General features: G+C 39.3%; 2 protein-coding genes across 11 annotated transcripts in view; one reads left to right on the top strand and one right to left on the bottom strand.

Annotated features, from left to right (window-relative positions):
• LOC102120015 (uncharacterized) overlaps nucleotides 1-15,080 on the bottom strand; it is a 28,638-nt gene extending 13,558 nt beyond the window's left edge. For 6 of the 9 annotated variants that reach the window (XR_012413683.1, XR_012413684.1, XR_012413682.1 and 3 more), the window contains exons 1-2: nucleotides 13,327-15,080; nucleotides 6,670-6,762 (exon numbers count right to left, since the gene is read on the bottom strand). Coding sequence is in view for 4 of the 9 variants with exons in the window: in XM_073993487.1 (XP_073849588.1) it covers nucleotides 6,670-6,762; nucleotides 13,327-14,343 (1,110 nt within the window). In the remaining 5 variants the exon portion in view is untranslated. Of the gene's footprint in view, nucleotides 1-5,477; nucleotides 8,110-12,205; nucleotides 12,404-12,966 lie in introns of those variants that run through there. The other 3 variants (XR_012413686.1, XR_012413685.1, XM_065546296.2) reach the window with 3 other exon arrangements.
• Nucleotides 13,813-17,711, top strand: SMIM15 (small integral membrane protein 15). 2 transcript variants are annotated; one of them, XM_005556974.5, is made up of 3 exons: nucleotides 13,813-13,842; nucleotides 15,080-15,222; nucleotides 16,113-17,711. In XM_005556974.5, exon 3 carries the CDS (start codon nucleotides 16,141-16,143, stop codon nucleotides 16,363-16,365), a length of 225 nt encoding a protein of 74 aa, XP_005557031.1. In that variant the 5' UTR covers nucleotides 13,813-13,842; nucleotides 15,080-15,222; nucleotides 16,113-16,140; the 3' UTR covers nucleotides 16,366-17,711. The 2 variants fall into 2 exon arrangements, with proteins under 2 accessions (XP_005557031.1, XP_005557030.1); XM_005556973.5 differs by having other exon boundaries at nucleotides 13,813-14,063.
• Nucleotides 17,712-19,252: the final 1,541 nt, after the last annotated feature.

Here is a 19,252-nt window from a genome sequence, read left to right as displayed (position 1 = left end):
TTCCGTTAAAGTAAGCATGTGAGAGAACGAGGGGGTGAGCAAGGTGGAAGTCAGAGTTTGTCTGTAACCTGGAAGTGACATCCATTGCTTTTTGCCAGATTCTGTCTATCAAAAGCTCTAACCCAAACTTGATGGGAGGGGATAATACAAGGGCACAAACACAAGGAAGACAATATCTTTGGGAGTCATCTTAGGCACTGCCTACCACAGACATTTAATGATGATACTCTGCCTAAAAACTAATCTACCTTAAAGGAATCCCAACTGGACCGTCTTAAAATTAGGAGCATGCACATCAATGGTTTCCTTGAAGAACAAATGTCATATGCTTTGGTAGAGATGAACTAAAAGTAAACTGACAGGTGTACTTTCTAATAATAAATTTATATTTTTGTTTAATTAACTATAGCTGCATTAATTTAAGGCCATTTAGACAAGATAATATCAAGGCAGGCCAGCTTGCATAATTCCAGCCTTTACATGGCTTTATGAATTAGGTCAATGTGCTTTCCAAAGACTGAAAGTGTTCCCTCTTCTTTTCCCTAACATTTTCCTAGTTATACAAGTTCACAGAAAATAGGCCACTCTAAGGACTCAACACAAAATGTGGTTTTAGTAAAGAGCAGATACAGTAAATCTAAAGGCAAAATATCAAGCAAAATAGGCAAGTTGATGTACTGACACTAAGCTGATGAGAGTAATAAATTTTAAGTTTGCTGCTCATTTTAGAGGGACAAGATAATGTATTGAACAACACTGAATACTGATGTTACTAACTATAAGCCTTCCTCAAAGTCCTATCAATACTAAAAGATTCATTTATCTGTGGAGTGCTCAGCATTTAATGCTAAGAATGCAAGTTAGAAGTGCTTAACAATATCTAGCAAAGTGATACAAACTACTAAAAGTGAAAAGAAACCCTTATGAGGGCACAAATGACTTGCAATCTTGAAACCTGATGTTGACAGGACATTTACACAAAATCCTAAACTGAATTTATATTCCAACTAAAAAATGCTATCTCCTAAAATCAATTTGGTTTTGGTGCAGAGAGAAAGCACTGGCCTTCCAGATTCAAAGTACTGCTTTTGATAGCACCTTTTCCCTTGAATCATTTTCTAAATATTTGTTCAAAAATATCTGCAGCTTGTAAAACCTGATGCGATTTTTAAAAGGATATGATCATATTGCACACTTATAATAGATGTAACTGAGAATTGTGCTTTAAGTACTTTTTGCATGCACAGAAATTACTTATGAACAATCTGTTGTAGTTTGCTTTTAAAAAGATTAAACAGCACCGTTGGGGGAAATCTGCCCTTTCTTTCAGCTGAGGTGGCAATTCTCAGTGACGTGATTATAATCACTAAGACCTGGAAGATAAAGCCATGATCGGCTACTATTAGCCAACATAAACAATTCCATGTCAACCACTGTTAGTTACAGTAGATGTGAGGATTAAAGCCAGTAACCTAAAGACTGCTGAATCCCTACAGCCCTTTAACAAGCCTCTGAACCATCCAGATAGGGTTATTTGGGGCTTAAGTGTGAATATGTTAACCTTATTTAAAAGATGGCATTTCAGCTGCCAAACTGAAAGACAAATGAAACAGACAGGTCACTCCAAAACCTGGTAAGCTTTCTTTTCACAGTAGTATGAGTGAGCAATTCTAAAATTACTTTCTGTGTATTCTAGTCATGAGCACATAAATAATTATTTTGAGGATAATGGCAGCCAGGTTTCTTTCTGTTAAAGGAATTATAAATATGGAAAAGGGGGAAACTAGAAAGCAGCATTTGACTAGAGTTGAAGATATCAGTACAAATTTGTGGTTTTTAGTAGCTAGAAATAAATATAAGTATTTTTGTATGTATCCGTCTGCTGAGGGACTACAAGCAATGACATACCAGTAGCAATGAGCAAACCTGGCACTCAGTAGATACTGGTTCCTGAATACCATTCCATGTGGAAAGGAAGCAGAGCTCCTTGGAGAAATAGCTAATTACAGGGCTAGAGTGGGAACAGTACAAGATGAGCCTGGAACATCTTGTACCAAAAAGCAAGAAAGTCCCCAAAGAATGATGAGGACACAAGTAAAGGACATAGACATCCTGGGGCTCCCATTGGTCAAAACTGGGACAGTTAGAACATAAAAATAAGTAACAACAGTATTTGATTTGTTGACTAAGAATCCATGAGTCCATTCTGTTATAAACAAATGAAAAAATGAACGGGGGAGAAAGGAAAACGCTTTCTTTCAGTAGAATGTCAACTAATAAATATTGAGTTAGAAAAATTAGTCACTCAAGTATAGGGAGGAGGAACATGTTTAAGTGTCCCATGGTAAAGCATTCAGTCTCTATAGTAGCCAGTGACATGAAAGTGCTGTTTCTCAATGGGGATACAGTTCTCTGCTGCAGATGGTATCACCTTGCTCCAGAATCTCAGGAGCCTATGTTATGTGTCTTCCACTGGACTTGCCATAAATTCCACACTGCATCTTTTCCCACCATTGACACACTAGGGTCTGCTGGGTCATATGATCCAAGTGTCAGGGCTGCTTATACCTGAAGCCTGGAACTGTTGCAGAGCCCTTTCCTGCTCTGGGCCCTGTTCAGAGCTGGTGGCCTTCCATGTCACTTGGTGTATGATGAGCTGGCTCATTACTTTTAGATGTGGAATGTGTTGCCTCCAGAACCCAAAGGGGCCTACCAAGTGCTATACTTCCTTATTGGTGTAGAGGCTGTAAGATGCAGCAATTTGTCTTTCACTTCGGAGAGGATATCTCGACACTGCCTTGAGCACTGGACCTCTAAAAACTTTACTAATGTGACTGGTCTCTGAATCTTCAGTGTCTATCTCCCATCCTCTGGCATTCATATATCTTACCAAGGCCTTCACCATACTAGCTATCTCTTCCTTATCCTGTCCTATAAGTAGGATGTTGTCAATAAACCAGATCAGTGTGGTGTTCTGAGGGATTAGATGGTCCAGAGTTCTTCATATTATGACTGAGGGTCAGAGTTAACATAGGCTGAAGCAAAACTCAGCCTGAATATTTTTGTCTGTTCTACATGAAGGTGAACTATTTCTGATCCTGTTTTCCAACTGGAATGGTATAAAATGCATTTACCAAATCAAAGATTGCATACCATGTATCTGTATTGATCTGCTCTAGCAATGAGTCCAGCACAGCAGCTGAGAGCAGGATTATTCTTTGGTTAAGTTAGCAGTAGTCTATAGTTACTGTCTAGGATGTATTCAGTTTCAAGGACCAGCCTGCAAATTAAAAGATATGACTGGGACCACCACTCCTCCATCCTTCAGGTTTTAAATAGTGGGACTAATTTCTGTCATTCCCCCAGGAAACAATATTGTATCTGATTTACTATCTTGGCAGGAGTGGGAGGCAGTTTCAGTGTTTTACTTGGCTCTCCTCACTAAGACAGCTTAGTCCACAGACCGAAGCACCCTTAAAATCTAATCCCAAGAGTGCTCCCCTGGTTCTTGTGAATACGTCAGCATGTCCCAGCTGGGTTATGTTGGGATTTAATCTTAGTTACTGGCTTGGCAGCCAGGAAAGGAAGTAGGGGAAGTTGGAGAAGGTGGGAGAAAGGGCTACTGCCTTGTGGCAGCCAGCTTCCATATCTTCTAGCACAGCAGACATACTAGACCAGAGGGTCCAGAGGGAGCTGCAGAGGCATCCATCCAGACCCCATTCCATGTTCAGGATCCCAGGTTTCTCTACATTAATAGATCTGCCTGGTCTAAATATTCAGTGCTCTGTCTCTGGAGCTCTGTGACTCTTAACAATTAGCTCTTGAACCTGTAGTTCAACTGAATCTGTCCTACAGGTAATAAAGGCCTCTTTATAAGTTACCACAGAGCCTCTCATATTTAGCTATTAACTGCTTGTGAACAGTCCCATTTCTTATTTTCCATTTGCAGTGTTTAAATATGTTAGCAATAACCAGCCAACTCTGCTGTCTTTGCAAGCATTTTCAAATGCCTGTATCACACTTAGCACCATTATTTCCCTCTATTGGGACAGGGTTCCAAGTCAACACTGGTGCAATTAAGCAATTAAGCCACAAAGTTATGCCAGGGATTATGAATGTTCCATCTACCAACAAGGGTGACATCTTCTCGGTCAGGTAATGGATGGGACTGTTACCAGAAGCAGATGCCAAGTTGGGACTAAATGTGCAATACTTTTTATTAGGGAAAACATCTGTGAGAGAAGATGGTGAAGGAGCTGGGAAAGAACTGGTGGACTATCACACTAGGATGCAAGTCTGACCCCAAATGTAAGAGAGAGTGAAGGAAGGTTGGGTGGAAGTGTATCAGGCTGCCATGTAGCCTAAGGAAGGCTTGGCAAAGCAATGGGGATGTTCTTGAGCCTAAATTAGCTATCAGAAGAGTCTTGTGTCTCCTAGAATCTCTATGATGCTCAGTTGCTGAACTGTGAGAAAAGCAAGGTCTTAGCACAAACATAGTAATGGATTTCACAGCATAGCAAGCAGCTGGGGCCCTTGGCGAATTTAGCTCCCTGTAGTTGGGGGTCTGTGAGGTACGTTCTCATAGCAGCAGCATCCTAGTAAGAGGCAGAGCTGGGATTCAAACCAGGTAGTTTGGTTTGAGTCTATACTCTCAACTACTGAACCAGAAGATGTGTCTTGGAATTACAGAGGTCTGACATAAATCTATCATGCAGAAGATTTGTAAGGAGCCTGGGCCTGACCAGTAGGATCTCTAGGATCCTCTAAGGAGTTTGTATCTCATTCTACAGACAATAATGTGGGGGATACAGGGTGGGGGCACATCACAGATAATGTATAGGACTATATTCCATATGCATTATATACATGCATGAATAATTTATAGGCCCATGTGTAGCTTTGAGTTCTCTGTGGTATAAAAGGATTAGCAGATTTGAAGACAGATGCAACAAAAAGTGATTCCTGTACTGCATATATGATAAGATGTGCAATGCTACATATATGGTAAAGTGGTCCAAAAAGTGCTGACAAAGCATTCATAACTTCTAGGGTATAAAAGTTTGAAAAAAAGGACCAAGACAAATTCATTTTCTATAACTCTTTACAAAATCATACTGTGGTACAAGGCAATCAAAAATTCACTGAATTTTTACTATTTAAAAATTTTTACTAATTATTTATTTATGTTTTTGAGATGGGAGGTCTCGCCATATTTCCCAGACTGGTCTCGAACTCTTGGGTTCAAGGGATCCTCCTGCCTTGGCCTCCCAAATTGCTGAGCCTACAGGTGTGAGTCACCACGTCTGGCTACTATTTACTACCAGTATTAAAATTTCTACCATTTTTACACAGAGGCATTATTTCTACTTAGGCTGTCAAATCTGCATTTACAGGCTAAATGAGGAACTTAACTACTATTTGTAATATTAATTACATGACAATCTGTGTAAGTTACCAAAAATCACTTTACAAATCAGTTCTACAGAATACAACCTTTTTATTATCAAAAGGAAGTTACATGGTTATTAATTAGTATCACAATAAACAGGTATTAACACTATTTTATGGATATAGGAATCTAGGCACAAAAATAAAGTTTCCTTGACCAACATAATGAGATAAAATATGAACCCAGAACTAGAGATTACATCAGATTCTTATATACCTATATTCATTAACAGTAGAACTCTACAATTGTGGCATAGTCCTACAACAGAATATTAAAACACAGAGATAAAAAAATCAAAAAAACATTGGTCCAACTTTCTGTCTGAAGGCAGGAATTATTATTATCTGCTTATTACAGAGTGGAAAATTAGTTGATCAAGGGCAAATCTAAAAATTTAGGAAAACTTCAAAGCCTCCAGAAACTCATCGAACTTGCCAGTATTACTTATCCTACTTCAAGAAGACATATATGAAACAGAATGGAGTTCCTGATTTCAGACTGTTCCACTTCCTTACTTTAAGCCAGGAAGCCTAAAAACATAAACTGAACTCAGCAGATGCAATTAAAAATTTGGGACCAGGATGTCTTTAAGTGAGGGACCAGGATGTGTAAGTGATGGTTTAGGAAACTATATTTATAGCCTGGTACCATTAAATTTTTGTTCACTTTTTCAAGTAGATTCCAAATATACACATTATACTCAGAGCTTTTTAAAGACACAAACTAGCTTTCAGAATTAGACTTTGGCATGCAATTCCAAATGATTTCTTATGTTCCATAGTTCTGAATGAGAACTAATGGTTCTGAATAGTTATGAGATTTAAAAATAAACATAAAATTTGGATCAGTGGGAGAATTTTACTTGTAACTACTTGTTACATATCAGGGGTCTCTATGTAAACTTCTGAGATTCAAACACTTTACCTACAGGCAATCTGTACCCCACCATATTTCACAAGGGATTGCAATGTCTTCCTATGTGAATATACACAACAATGATAAAGGATATCTGTTCTAGGAAAAGCATATTTAAAAAGAAATGCAAGTATACAGTATACAGCATGAATGTTAAACATGAATTTCAAATTTGGCTTGAGCTTCCTGACAAAATTTTCACTATCAAAAACTGGCTTCCGAAACTATTCTAAGAATCACATACTAATATATCTTACATGGGACTTTATATAAACGATACTGAGGCTGGGTGTGGTGGCGCATACCTGTAATCCAAGCACTTTGGGAGGCTGAGGCAGGAGGATCATTTGAGGCCAGGAGTTTGAGACCAGCCCTGGCAACACAGCAAGACCCCATCTCTAATAAAATTAAAAAATTAAAAAATTAGAGGGCACAATATGACACAGAGGACAATACCCTTGACAACATCATATTGCAAATCCAGTTAAAAATTTTTGCATGGTTACTTTAAGCAGTTAGCTTAGGTGAAGGTGGAAGGTCCAAATTAAAATGCTACTTGGTGAAGGCAATTGTGCTAGGGGCTGCTTTTGCAATACAAAGTTTTTACACTGAAGGCTTCTTAAATGTGAATTAGTCTTCCCAATGGGATAGCAATTCTAATTTAATGGCTAGGAAAACCCAGTACAGAAATAAAAAGTTACTTGACATAGCTAAAAATCATTTAGGGACAGGCCTAACATTTGATCCTTTAGATTCAGCCAGAAAGTTCAGGGCCTCTTATAATTTTAGCAGGACTACAACCCAAGGCTTCAGATTTACTGGACATTTTGCTCCTCCAAAACGATGGCCACTAACTACAGGGAATTAGTTTGCAGCATGTGCATGTATGGTGGCATTCTGGAGATTAAGCATTGTAAATATGAAGTCTTGGAGTTAAAAAAGCACACACCCAATTTTCAGTATTATGTCAACAAATATAAACTACCCAAAACAGCAATATATAATCACCTATATTGACTATGCTCAAAAAACACACTGAATTGGTTTTAAAATGGCAATGGCCGTGGGAAGCAAGGAATTATCAACAAGAGAAGCACCTGCTATCTAATCTTTCTCCCATAATCTGCGTTTGGAATCACAGGCTAGAAAGTATCTAGTGAGGGCATCTAGTCTGCATACACACTCTTATCCCATTTTCAAAGATCTCTATTTAGATCTCTAGTCCAGCTTGCTCTTATCTTAAATCGTAGCACCTACAGCTTAGGACTAATTCCTTTTATCAATGAAAATGATGAATCACTACTTTCCTGTAAATACTTTTACAAAGTTGGAAATCATTAAGTAACTAGTCTTCTCTCATTAACAAGATAACTACAATTATTTGAACCTTTCCCCAAACATTAATCTTTAGACCTCTTCCTACTAGGATATCTCATCACTTTCCAAACATACTTCAACAGTTTGGTACTTTATTATGAGCTTCACAAATATCCAGAATTTAAATTATTTCATAATTCCTCCAAACATTCTCAGTTTTATTTGTAAGCAACAATGCTATATCATGAAATCAATTATTTAAAACAATGTTCTAGGTATTGGGGTAACTGACCTCATATAGCTTACATTCTAGTGGGAAAAACAGACAGTGAACCAGTACACAAGATATCAGATTGAGGTAAAGAGGGGTGAAGAAGCCTTTTATAATAGGTACCACTTCATTTGAAACCTCTAGGAAGGCAGTAGCCCTGCAAAAATATGAAAAGAATCTTTTAAGCAATTTTTGGCTAATGAAGGTTTAACGAGTTATTCTGCTATATATTTATATGCATTCCTTCCAAATTATATAACCTTGTACTGCTCCCTATTGAATCTTATTGTTCTTATTTTGAAGACTAATTCTATCTTTTACAAGCTTTTCATTATCTCCTTTAATTGGTGTATTCCAAAAGTTTAAGATGCATGTCTTCTAATTTAAACAAGCATTTCTTAATAATATTAACTAACATTTAGTTTAGGAGGTGTTTCTGCCAAGTAACACTTAATAGTAGTAGGAAAAATAATAACTGAAAGAACTTATGGGATAGGCCTAAATGAGTTTTCCAGAAAATAATTTGGTCACACTTTGCAGGGAAAACAGGCTGAAACAGGCAGAGTATAACCCATTCAGAAGATGAGGCTAATGGGACCATGAACCACTGATGGGTTGGTCTAATAGCAGTGAAAGAGCCCAACAGATAATTGAGAGGTTTATAATGTCATGGATGTGGGATGAAGAAGCCAATCAACTGGCAAGGTTGGAAAAAACCTTCCCCAGCACATTAGCTCTCTGAGACATGCTGCCACCACCTGGGCAATAGGCAATTCTGAAGTTTGGGGGGATTTTAGTTACTATCCTTTAACAATTATAGAATCAAAAAACATACTTTCATTTTATAAAATCAGCATTTTTTTGTCAAGAAAAATGAAAGACAAACAATGCTGATTTCATAAAATGAAAGTATGTTTTATGATTCTACAATTGTTTTGTGTTTTGATTGGAAAACAGCAGTGATTTGGCCAGATAACTTAAAAATCCTGCTTTATTTTTAAAGTCTCTGGTTCCCTATCTGTAAAATTAGTATAAAAATAACAATCCTGTGGGGTTGTTTAGTTTCAGGATTAGTGATAATAAGTGTGAAGCACCTAGCCCAGCACCTGGTACATACTAAGTACTCAATAAGTAGCTTTTTTTTGAGACAGAGTTTTGCTCTTGTTGCCCAGGCTGCCAGGCTGGAGTGCAGTGGTGCGACCTCGACTCACTGCAACCTCTGCCTCCCAGGTTCAAGCGATTCTACTGCCTCAGCCTCCCGGGTAGCTGGGATTACAGGCACGTGCCACCACACCCAGCTAATTTTGTATTTTTAGTAGAGACAGGGTTTCTCCATGTTGGTCAGGCTGGTCTCAAACTCCCAACCTCAGGTGATCTGCCCACCTCGGTCTCCCAAAGTGCTGGAATAAGTAGCTTTTTTTTTTTTTTAATGGAGTTTCGCTCTTGTTACCTAGGTGGGAGTGCAACGGCACGTTCTCTGTTTGCTGCAACCTCCGCCTCCCAGGTTCAAGCAATTCTCTTGCCTCAGCCTGCCAAGTAGCTGGGATTACCAGCATGCGCCACCACGCCTGGCTAATTTTGTATTTTTAGTGGAGACGGGTTTCACCATGTTCATCAGGCTGGTCTCAAACTCCCGACCTCAGGTGATCCACCCGCCTCTGCTTCACAAAGGGCTGGGATTACAGGTGTAAGCCATTGCACCTGGCCACAATAAGCAGCTTTAAAAAATAGTATTCTTCTTCAGTATAAACTTTCAAATATCAATAAAATCTGATTATGCTAAAAAAAAAAAATCACTGGCTGGGCACAGTGGCTCATGCCTGTAATCCCAGCACTTTGGGAGGCTAGGCAGGCGAATCACGTGACGTCAGGAGTTCAAGACCAGCCTGCCCGACTGATAAAGACCCGTCTCTACAAAAAATACAAAAATTAGCCAGGCATGGTGGTGCATGCTTGTAGTCCCAACTATTCTGGAGGCTGAGGCAGGAGAATCACTTGAACCTGGGAGGCAGAGGCTACAGTGAGCCGAGATCGTACCACTGCACTCTAGCCTGGGAAAAAGAGCAAGACTCTGTCTCAAAATAAATAAATAAATAAAAATAAATAAATATGCCTATTAAGAAATGTATTTACATTATGTTTCAATGGAAGTAAAAAAACCTCACAAAATAAAATTTAGGGACGAAACTAATTCCATCAAAGTAAGGTGCAGGTGAGAGAACACTCAAAGTCTTTTAGACAAGACTCAATTGTTACTATTAAACTATATTATCATCTTTAATATTATCTGAATCTTATTCTGGTTTCACTACTTACAACTTTGACATGGGTTAGAATGAGATGTAATTTTGTACCAATCAAGGGAAAAATACTTTTTAAGCAAAAAAATGGCATGTGACTGCCACAGGACTTCCATTCTCAATAGAAAAAATAATTTTATAAGGCTCTACTTGTAAAATATAATTGCAATAGAGGACACTAGTGCTGAAGAGGCTGGTGGTATGACATACTACACAGGAATTATCTTATGCAAAGGCAGGCCGTACTTCCATTAACAGCATAAGGTTTAGTTAATTTGGCTAAACTTACATGAATAAGATCTCATTTCTTAGAAGTAAATAAAGCAGACCTTATTTCCTTGTTTTTCTAAATTGGTATTCTGACAGACATTTGAGAGAGAATAAAAACCTGATTAAGGATCTTTTCAAACAAACAAATAAGATCTTGGTCTGGAACAGTGGCTCACACCTGTAGTGCCAGCACTTTGAAAGGCAAAGGCAGGAGGATCACTTCAGGCAAAGAGTTTGGGACCAGCCTGGGTAACAGAGTGAAACCCTGTCTCTAGAAAAAAATTTTAAAAAATTAGTTGGGCATAGTGGCATGCATCTGTAGTCCCAGCTACTCTAGAGGCTGAGGTGGGAGGATTGCTTGAGCCCAGGTAGTCGAGGCTGCAGTTAGCTGTGATGGACTCACTGTACCCCAGCCTGGGTGACTTGGTGAGACCCTGTATCAAAAAAAAAAAAAAAAAAAAGAAAAATCACTGAAACTCGTTCTCTCTAGTTGGGCTTGACTTCGAACTGAATACAGTAAGCAGAAAATTAACATTGGTCATAGTTTTTAAAAATAATGAGTATGCTAAGTTGGGCACGGTGGCTTGTGGCTGTAGTCCCAGCTACTCAGAAGGTGAGGAGGGAGGATCCCTTGAGCCCAGGAGTTCCAAGAGGCAGTGGGTTATGATTGCACTACTGCATTCCAGTTGGGCCAGAGCAAGACCATGTTTAAAAAAAAAAAAAAGGCCAGGCGCAGTGGCTCACGCCTGTAATCCCAGCACTTTGGGAGGCCGAGGCGGGCGGATCACGAGGTCAAGAAATTGAGACCATCCTGGCCAACATGGTGAAATCCCATCTATACTAAAAATACAAAAATTAGCTGGGCGTGGTGACGTCCGCCTGTAGTCCCAACTACTCGGGAGGCTGAGGCAGAAGAATCGCTTGAACCAGGGAGGTGGAGGTTGCAGTGAGCCGAGATCCCACCGCTGCAGGACAGAGGCTCCGTCTCAAAATTAAAAAAAAAAATAAAAGACCTTAAGAAAACTTGCAATAATGTTTCTATCAAATACCTTACTATGTTATTTATTTAGGTAAGAAAAATGACCAAATCCAGTCCAATTTACAGATTTTAAAGCTGAAAGGGCATTGGAGATTGCCTAGTATGCTTTCCACAGATGTAAGTGGAAACACTCAGAGTGATTTATCAGAGTATACATATCATTACTGTACCAAGACTGTGAATCTCAGTTCACGAGCTCAGACTCCTCATTATGGAAAGTAGTTCACAGTATTTGAACCAATCCTGACACCACCTTTAGTTAAGGCAATGCAGATTGCAGTAAGGAGCTCCACTGTGGCAACCCCTATGCTGTTCTTGGTCTTACAGACTGTCCTGTAACTTGAAGCTAGATAAGCAAACTTAGATTGTAAAGGCATGGTCTAGATCAGCAGTCTCCAACCTTTCTGGCATCAAGGACTGGTTTCGTGGAAAACAATTTTTCCATGGATGGGGAGGGAGCATGTTTTCAGGATGAAGCTCTTCCACCTCAGATCATCAGGCATTAGATTCTCATAAAGAACACACAACCTAGATCCCTCACACATGCAGTTCACATTAGGGTTCGCACCATGAAAATCTAATGATGCTGCTGATCTGACAGGAGGCGCAATTTAGACGGAAATGCTCACTCACCCATCGCTCACCTGCTGCTGTGAGGCCCTGTTCCTAACAGGCTGCAAACCAGGTACCAGTCCATCGTTGGGGATCCCTGGTCTAGATTACAGCTGAAGAGCTACAAAGGCTTTCTCCTTATTTGCCCTTTCTTCCTGCCCAAGACTTCCATGCTTTTAACCAGGGATGCAGCACTCCAAGTATCCAGAGGCAGTAACTGGGAAAATCATCTATCATGATTAAAATAAAACACGCATCGGCCTCTGGAACGAAGGATGTTAAAATACATTCTGACCACATATTGGATTCACGACTTGGAGAAGTTTTAGAAAAATCGGTTATCTCAAGTAAGTATTCAGTGCACACAATCCAGTGACTGAGTCTGCTTTTTCTGGCTACTACAGGTACAGGCTAGGCCTAAGCAGCATAGGCTTTGAAACTATAATCCGGGTTTTCAAATAAAAAGGGGTAAGAAAACAACTGCTGGTAATACAACATCTCAAACATTAACATATGCCCAACGGACAGTATCGTAGATCGTTAGATTATCTGCCAAAAGTCTGTTCCCTGGTAAATAACAGTTATTGTTGTTTTACCTAAACTAGTTAAACATGTCGCAGCTTGCTCCTGAAAGAGAACATTATATAGTCTTTGGAGAATCAAACAGTGAAGAGGTCTTGCAACATTTGTCAGAGGTAGTCAAACAGTGCAAGCAATCACAAAATTTGGTCACCAACCAAACCAGAGCTAATCTTTCAGTTCCCGTAGATTAGAAGACAATATTAACTCACCCTTTTTGCATGTTGACTTTTGCATCCTTTTATTTGTGTATTGAAAGAACAAGCACCTCTATGGGAACTCTATGCCCTGACAGTTTAATTACTTATCAAGTTTACTCTGGGCAGGTATTGATCATTCTTTCGTGAAACGAATTAGGTACTTAAATTAAAAACAAACAACAAAATCCCCCTTTTCACATAGCATGGCAGCATGTCCCTTGGTAACAAGGTTGAGTGGATCCACCAAGGCCCCGCAGCTTGCCTCCTTTACGTAAGGATGTAACTATTGCCCAACCAGAAGAGAGAGGCGTGGAGTGGGATGTGAACCAGGATGAACTCGTCGGAATTGTCAAGGGTCGTTGTGTGACCCTTACCTTGACTTCGGGCGGTTTGTGGGAACCCAAATGCTTTCTTGCCGCAGCTCTTTGGTCTGAGTTTCTCTCAGCCAAACACCTCACCCACCCGGGACCCTCCAACTGTCCGGCTACAGCAGGGGATGGGGGTTGTCTTCCGATCGACCTCGGGAGGCAAAGGCAAAAGTTCCTAGCTGCTTCGGAACCTCTCCTCGAGTCCTGAAGCCGCTGCACGCCTCCTCGCCCATCACTTGGTCCCCGCAGGACGTGGCAGTCTCGGGTTCGAGCCTGGAAAGGAGCCTGGGTGCCGTCACCCGCCCCGCGCGGCCTCACCTGCCGCTCCCCGGAAATCTCAGCGCCACCCTGTCCCCGCCCCCCACCCTCCCGCGTCCTCCAACTCGAGGTCCCAAGACCCACACAGCAATGGCGCAGCCGGAAACCGGCTCCTAGACTTCCTAACGCCCAGCTGGCGGTTCGGGTCGTCTGTGGGCGGGACGCAAAGACCGCGACTTCCGCCTTCCTGCTTCCGGTCTGGCGGTGAGTGGGGAGTGGGATCCAAGCCCCTGGGGCGAGGTAGAGGAAGCTGGCGGCTACCGCTTCCGTGGTTTTCTCCTGGTGTCCAGCAGAAACGGCGGCGGCCCCTTGCGCCAATCCAGGATTCCCCAGGACCCTCGGCTCTGCGCGACAACGGGCCCGCGCTTGCCAAGGCCGAGGGGCAGAAGTGAACGTGGCCCCCGTGGGTCTGCGGCCCCGATAGGGTAAGGAGGGAAGAGTGAGCAGCGGAGAAACGTAAGAAATGAGGGAAAGACAAAGGAGCAAGGGAGAAACGTAAGAAATAAGAGAAAGAGAAAGGAGGAAGTGCGGACGGCCATCAAGTGTTACCAGTTGCAGCCGCAGGGGCCACGCGGGTCTGGTTGGGAGATCGAGCTGGGTCGATCCGTTTTGGGCGGAAGAGTAGGATTTATTCCTGAAAGTGTGGAGGCGCGGGTGTTTGGGTCTGAAGTTGAGGTGCAGGGAGATGTGTGGCCTGTGGACCATGACTCTTACTGCAAAAGTTCTTTTGCTTATCTCTGAAACTTACATTGTTTATTCGCTACTGGGCTGGAGAAGGTGAAGGCAGATCGATCTGAGTAGTACCTAATTCTGACTATGGGTGAGGTCTTATGAAGTCCGGGAGAAGATATTTAACGTATTAGGCACTTTCATGTGTGTTCAGTTGAAAATCGTGGGAAAGATATAATTAAAACCAGTCATAGTTTTCCTGGGGTAATGGGACTGTGGGTGAATTACTATAATTTGTTTGGTTATGTCTTCTAATTTTTTAAGTAAAGGACACAAATTGTATGATAGACCCAAAAAAACCTTTAAAGAGTAAGATGAGGTGTTTGATTTTGTAGTGGTGTACCTAATCCAGTAAATGAATGAATGGCAACATTTTTAGTATAGAAAGTTGAAAATCTAGGAACGGATATACTGTGTAAGTCAGTGAGCCAACTTGTCTTCTATATGTCAATGAACTAAAAAAATTTTACTATTGAAATAACTAACTTAGTAAAATACTTGATTTCCAGTAATTAGGATTTTCTTACAGGGCACTTGCAATTGTGGTAAATTCAAATGAGGAAGAAACATTAAGTTACTATAATGGATAGGCAATTTTAGATGTCATATAGATTGCATATATACAATATAGAAATTTTCCATTTAAAATTTTATTACAATTATCCTGAAAGTTGTGACTTAAATTTTGTTTTATTTTTTGTATTCTTTCCAGCTAGCCAATTGTACAGAATTTAAATCATCTCTCAGATGTGTACAGTAGAACTCAAGAAGACAGACTACCAAGGGTCATCTGAAGTCGTGATTGGGTCACTAATAATACCAGGACAAAGTTAGAGATCACTACTCAAGCATAAGGTAGATAATTTTTTTTAAAATTCCAGTTGAAATCATAAGTGGATGTATATACCTCATTCCCTACCCAGGTATTCTAATTCTCCACTTTGAATAGAGGTTGACACAAACATGAAAGGTAGAAAAGCCTCTGGGGCAAAATAGAAAACATCACTCAAGTCACATAATCCTCATTTGCCAGATGCCTTTTCCTTACACTCAAAAAGGAACAAAACACATGGCATCTTGTTAAGGCTACTTTTCTCATTTATTAAATTAGGCTTATTCCAGCAGAGGTCCTCAAAGCTGAAAGGGCATAAAATAGCACAGTACTTTTTGCTGCTTTGGCATATTAATGTGATTGTCATGACTCCCTTACCCTCCCTTTCCCATTCCTGGAAATAGCCATCTCTCCTTCTCTGCGAGTATTGCACATGCTCTGTGGCTTGTCCTTTTAAACACCAAATTTGCTGATTTGTATTTTTGTTAATTAGTAATACTAAGGATATGTCAAAAAATGACAAACTGTGTTCAGCTCTTAATGACCATAGAAAACTCAAGATTCTTATGAAAGCCTCCTGCTAAATAAAGTTTGTCTTCCATATAGGAGGCATGTGAGAATGCATAGTCCTTATGACAGAGTCACATGGCTTTTTAAAATCTTCTATAACTTTACATCTTTGAAGTGTCACTATTCTGGCTGTCCTAGATGAATTACTTTTTCCTAACTGGAAATACTAGTCCTTATTACAGTAGTACTAATTAGTACTTTTTAAAAAAGCAAACTGAGTGATAATGGAATCATGAGTTAACTGGTTGTGTGAGGAAACTTTTTCAAAATTTGACTAACCACAGTCTTTCTCCTGTTTTTTTCCTCTGTTTTTCTCCTGTTTTTCTCCACCCACCTTCTCCAGCCCCAGTTTTCATAAGACTGCAGTGAAGATGTTTGATATAAAGGCTTGGGCTGAGTATGTTGTGGAATGGGCTGCAAAAGACCCATATGGCTTCCTTACAACTGTTATTTTGGCCCTTACTCCACTGTTCCTAGCAAGTGCTGTACTGTCTTGGAAACTGGCCAAGATGATTGAGGCCAGGGAGAAGGAGCAGAAGAAGAAACAAAAACGCCAAGAAAACATTGCAAAAGCTAAACGACTAAAAAAGGATTGAAGGACTGAATAGGCTCTGCAACCAGAGGAAAATCATTTGGAAAATTATGCAGCTTTGGAAGAACCCACTAAAGTTTCTTCTTTGGATTTCTTGACAGTATTATTTAGTAAATGAAATCTGACCAAATGGAAGAATCATGTTAGTTCTGACCTCAATACTATAGTAACTTTTAGGCTTGGGTGTAGAAGTTTGTAGGTTTCTATTGACAGTTATTATAAATTATCATTTACTGTGGTACAAATTCTTTATAATTGACTTAGTCATTTGCCGCTTAGCAGTTTATCTACTGAAATGAAAACATCCTGTGGGGAAAAGTGACTTTAGATTATGAACTCAATTCAAATGAACTCTATTTAAAATGGGGTCCTGTTTTGGACAAAGGAAATTAAGAATGTAAAAGTCAGAACTGTCTTGTTTGAGGTAAAAGTGTGCTTTGGCTTAAAAGAGATACAGTATATTAATTACGTCTTTTATTATTATTGCTTATTTCTTAGAATCATTTCTGACTTTCTCAAAACAAAATAATATTAATCAATGAGTACTTCTATTTGCTGCATTTTTCTTATAGCCTTTGAGACAGCTGGTAATTATCAAGTCATTTTGCATTTTTTAAAACAATTTTATAAAGCATTCTCTTGACTATGTAGAATACCACCTACTGGATAGAACAATTTCTGTACTCACAAACACTGCCATTTTCTTAGAGATGGCTTGTTGAGAGGAGTAACACTATGGTTTAAACCTTGCAGTAAAAATGCCAAACACTGTAGTACTTTGGAACCGGTTTATTCTTGTGCTAAGCAGAACTGTAAAACAGTTAAAATGTCTTATCAAGTAATTCGCTGATTATATAGACACCACTTTTGTATTTTATTTCATTCTTTGTTTTAACTCGTAGTGATATTTAATACTTTCTGATCAAACAGTTTCAAAGTAAAACTTTAAATTTCACATTTCTTTTAAAGAACTTGTAAAGCATAACAGTGATGTCATACTTCTTAAGTGGTAAAGAAAGGTATAAAATTTGGAAACATTTTGTTGGGCATAGTAGTAATTGGGTGAAAAGGATAAATTATATCAAAATGAGAATGTGCTGTAATTGGAAGTAAGGAGCTAAAGGATGTTTCTTTCAGTTAAGTAGTATAACTGGAATGTTTTACTATTAAACGTGGCTTTTATAAATGCATGGTCCAATAATTTTGTTCACTGTTAGTATTTAATTCACTGTCAGCTTATTGTTTTCTGTACCCTGATAATGAATTTTAAATTACAAAAAATTATCCAGCAGCTACAGTTTAAAAATGAAACTAGATATTAAAATAAATTTGATAATTTTTTGTAAGGTCCTGGATTTTATTTTATTTTTTGGTGGAACTACATTTTTAAGTTATATTATGTTATGCAGGTTAGAATTTTCAATTACAGCTAAGCATACTTGTAAAACTTCAGGACTATATCTGAGAACCTAAGGACCACTGAGAATGTTTATGGACGAGTTTGAATAACACTTAATGCTATTCTTTTAGATTATCAGTCTCTACTTGGTGCCAGTGTGAGCAACACATTATAACTCAAGGCACTGAAATAATTCAGTGTTAAGATAGATCTAAAATACATGTGGTTTTCTGCAATCAAGCTGTTCATGGAAAGAATTTATGTACATGTTTTACTTAGGGTCACATTTTAGAGTAAAAGTATTGAAGCAAAGGATATAGTCATAATTCTCAGTTATCTACTAAAGTTACGGTTTTATCCGTTCCGTTGTAACAACTTAAAGGTATCTAACTAAAGTTCTGTTTTTCTATAATTTGTTAGCCTTAACACATGCCAATTTTGTATTTGTTTGACGTATGCTTTTTTTCCCACTTTTTCCCATCATTTAGAGAGCCTTTTTATATATGTGAGATTGAGATTTTACTCTGTGTGTGTGTGTGTGTGTGTGTGTGAGATTGGGGGAGTAAAGAGAATATTGTGAGGTTTGGGATGCTTCAGAAAAAACCTCTCACTGCAACAGAGTACTGTTGTTAAAGAATCTCATTTGCTATTATCTAGAATACTTTTAAAAAATTGTTTATCTATTACGTTTCTGAAGTTCTGAGAACTAAGTACAATCAATTACCATTCTAAAGCTGGTCTTGGGTGGAAAAAGAAAGCTGTCCCCTGGCTGCCTGTAACAAACATTTTATCAAAAATAAGCAAATAAATAAAAGTTTGTGTGTCAGAACTTGAGCCATAGTATCCATATGAAAACTTACAGCATGTTACTACTTATCAGATATATAAGGACATTTTAAATTTTACTTATTTGTAATAAGCAGACTAGAAATAAGCACAGGAGGCTGGGCACAGTGACTCATGTCTAATCCCATCACTTTGGGAGGCCGAGGCGGGTGGATCACGACGTCAGGAGTTCGAGACCAGCCTGGCCAACATGATGAAGCCCCGTCTCTACTTAAAGTACAAAAATTAGCTGGGTGCGGTGGCATGTGCCTGTAATCCCAGCTACTGGGGAGGCTGAGGCAGGAGAATTGCTTGAACCCAGGAGGTAGAGGTTGCAGTGAACCAAGATTGTGCTACTGCACTCCAGCCTGGCGACAGAGCAAAACTCTGTCTCAAAAAACAGAAAAAAGAAACAACAAAGGAAGCTGTGGGCTGGAAACCTAATGTTGAAATAGATCTTATATTTTATATGGTTCTAAGTTGGAGAAAATTTGATCTTATTTAGGAATGATTGCTTTTATGTTTGCTACTGGTTATAGAATCATGCTGATTTACTTCATATCTGGAATAAATAAGGACAAATTCTGCATTTCTCAAACGTATTAAAAGGGATCACATGGTCAAATACCCAAAGTTTGGGAAACACATGTACAACTTAGACAAATTT

This window comes from Macaca fascicularis, chromosome 6 (assembly GCF_037993035.2).
Source record: "Macaca fascicularis isolate 582-1 chromosome 6, T2T-MFA8v1.1".
Classification (NCBI taxonomy): Eukaryota; Metazoa; Chordata; class Mammalia; order Primates; family Cercopithecidae; genus Macaca; species Macaca fascicularis.
The sequence above is the reverse complement of the archived record's forward strand: the minus strand, read 5'-3'. Positions and strand labels throughout refer to the sequence as shown.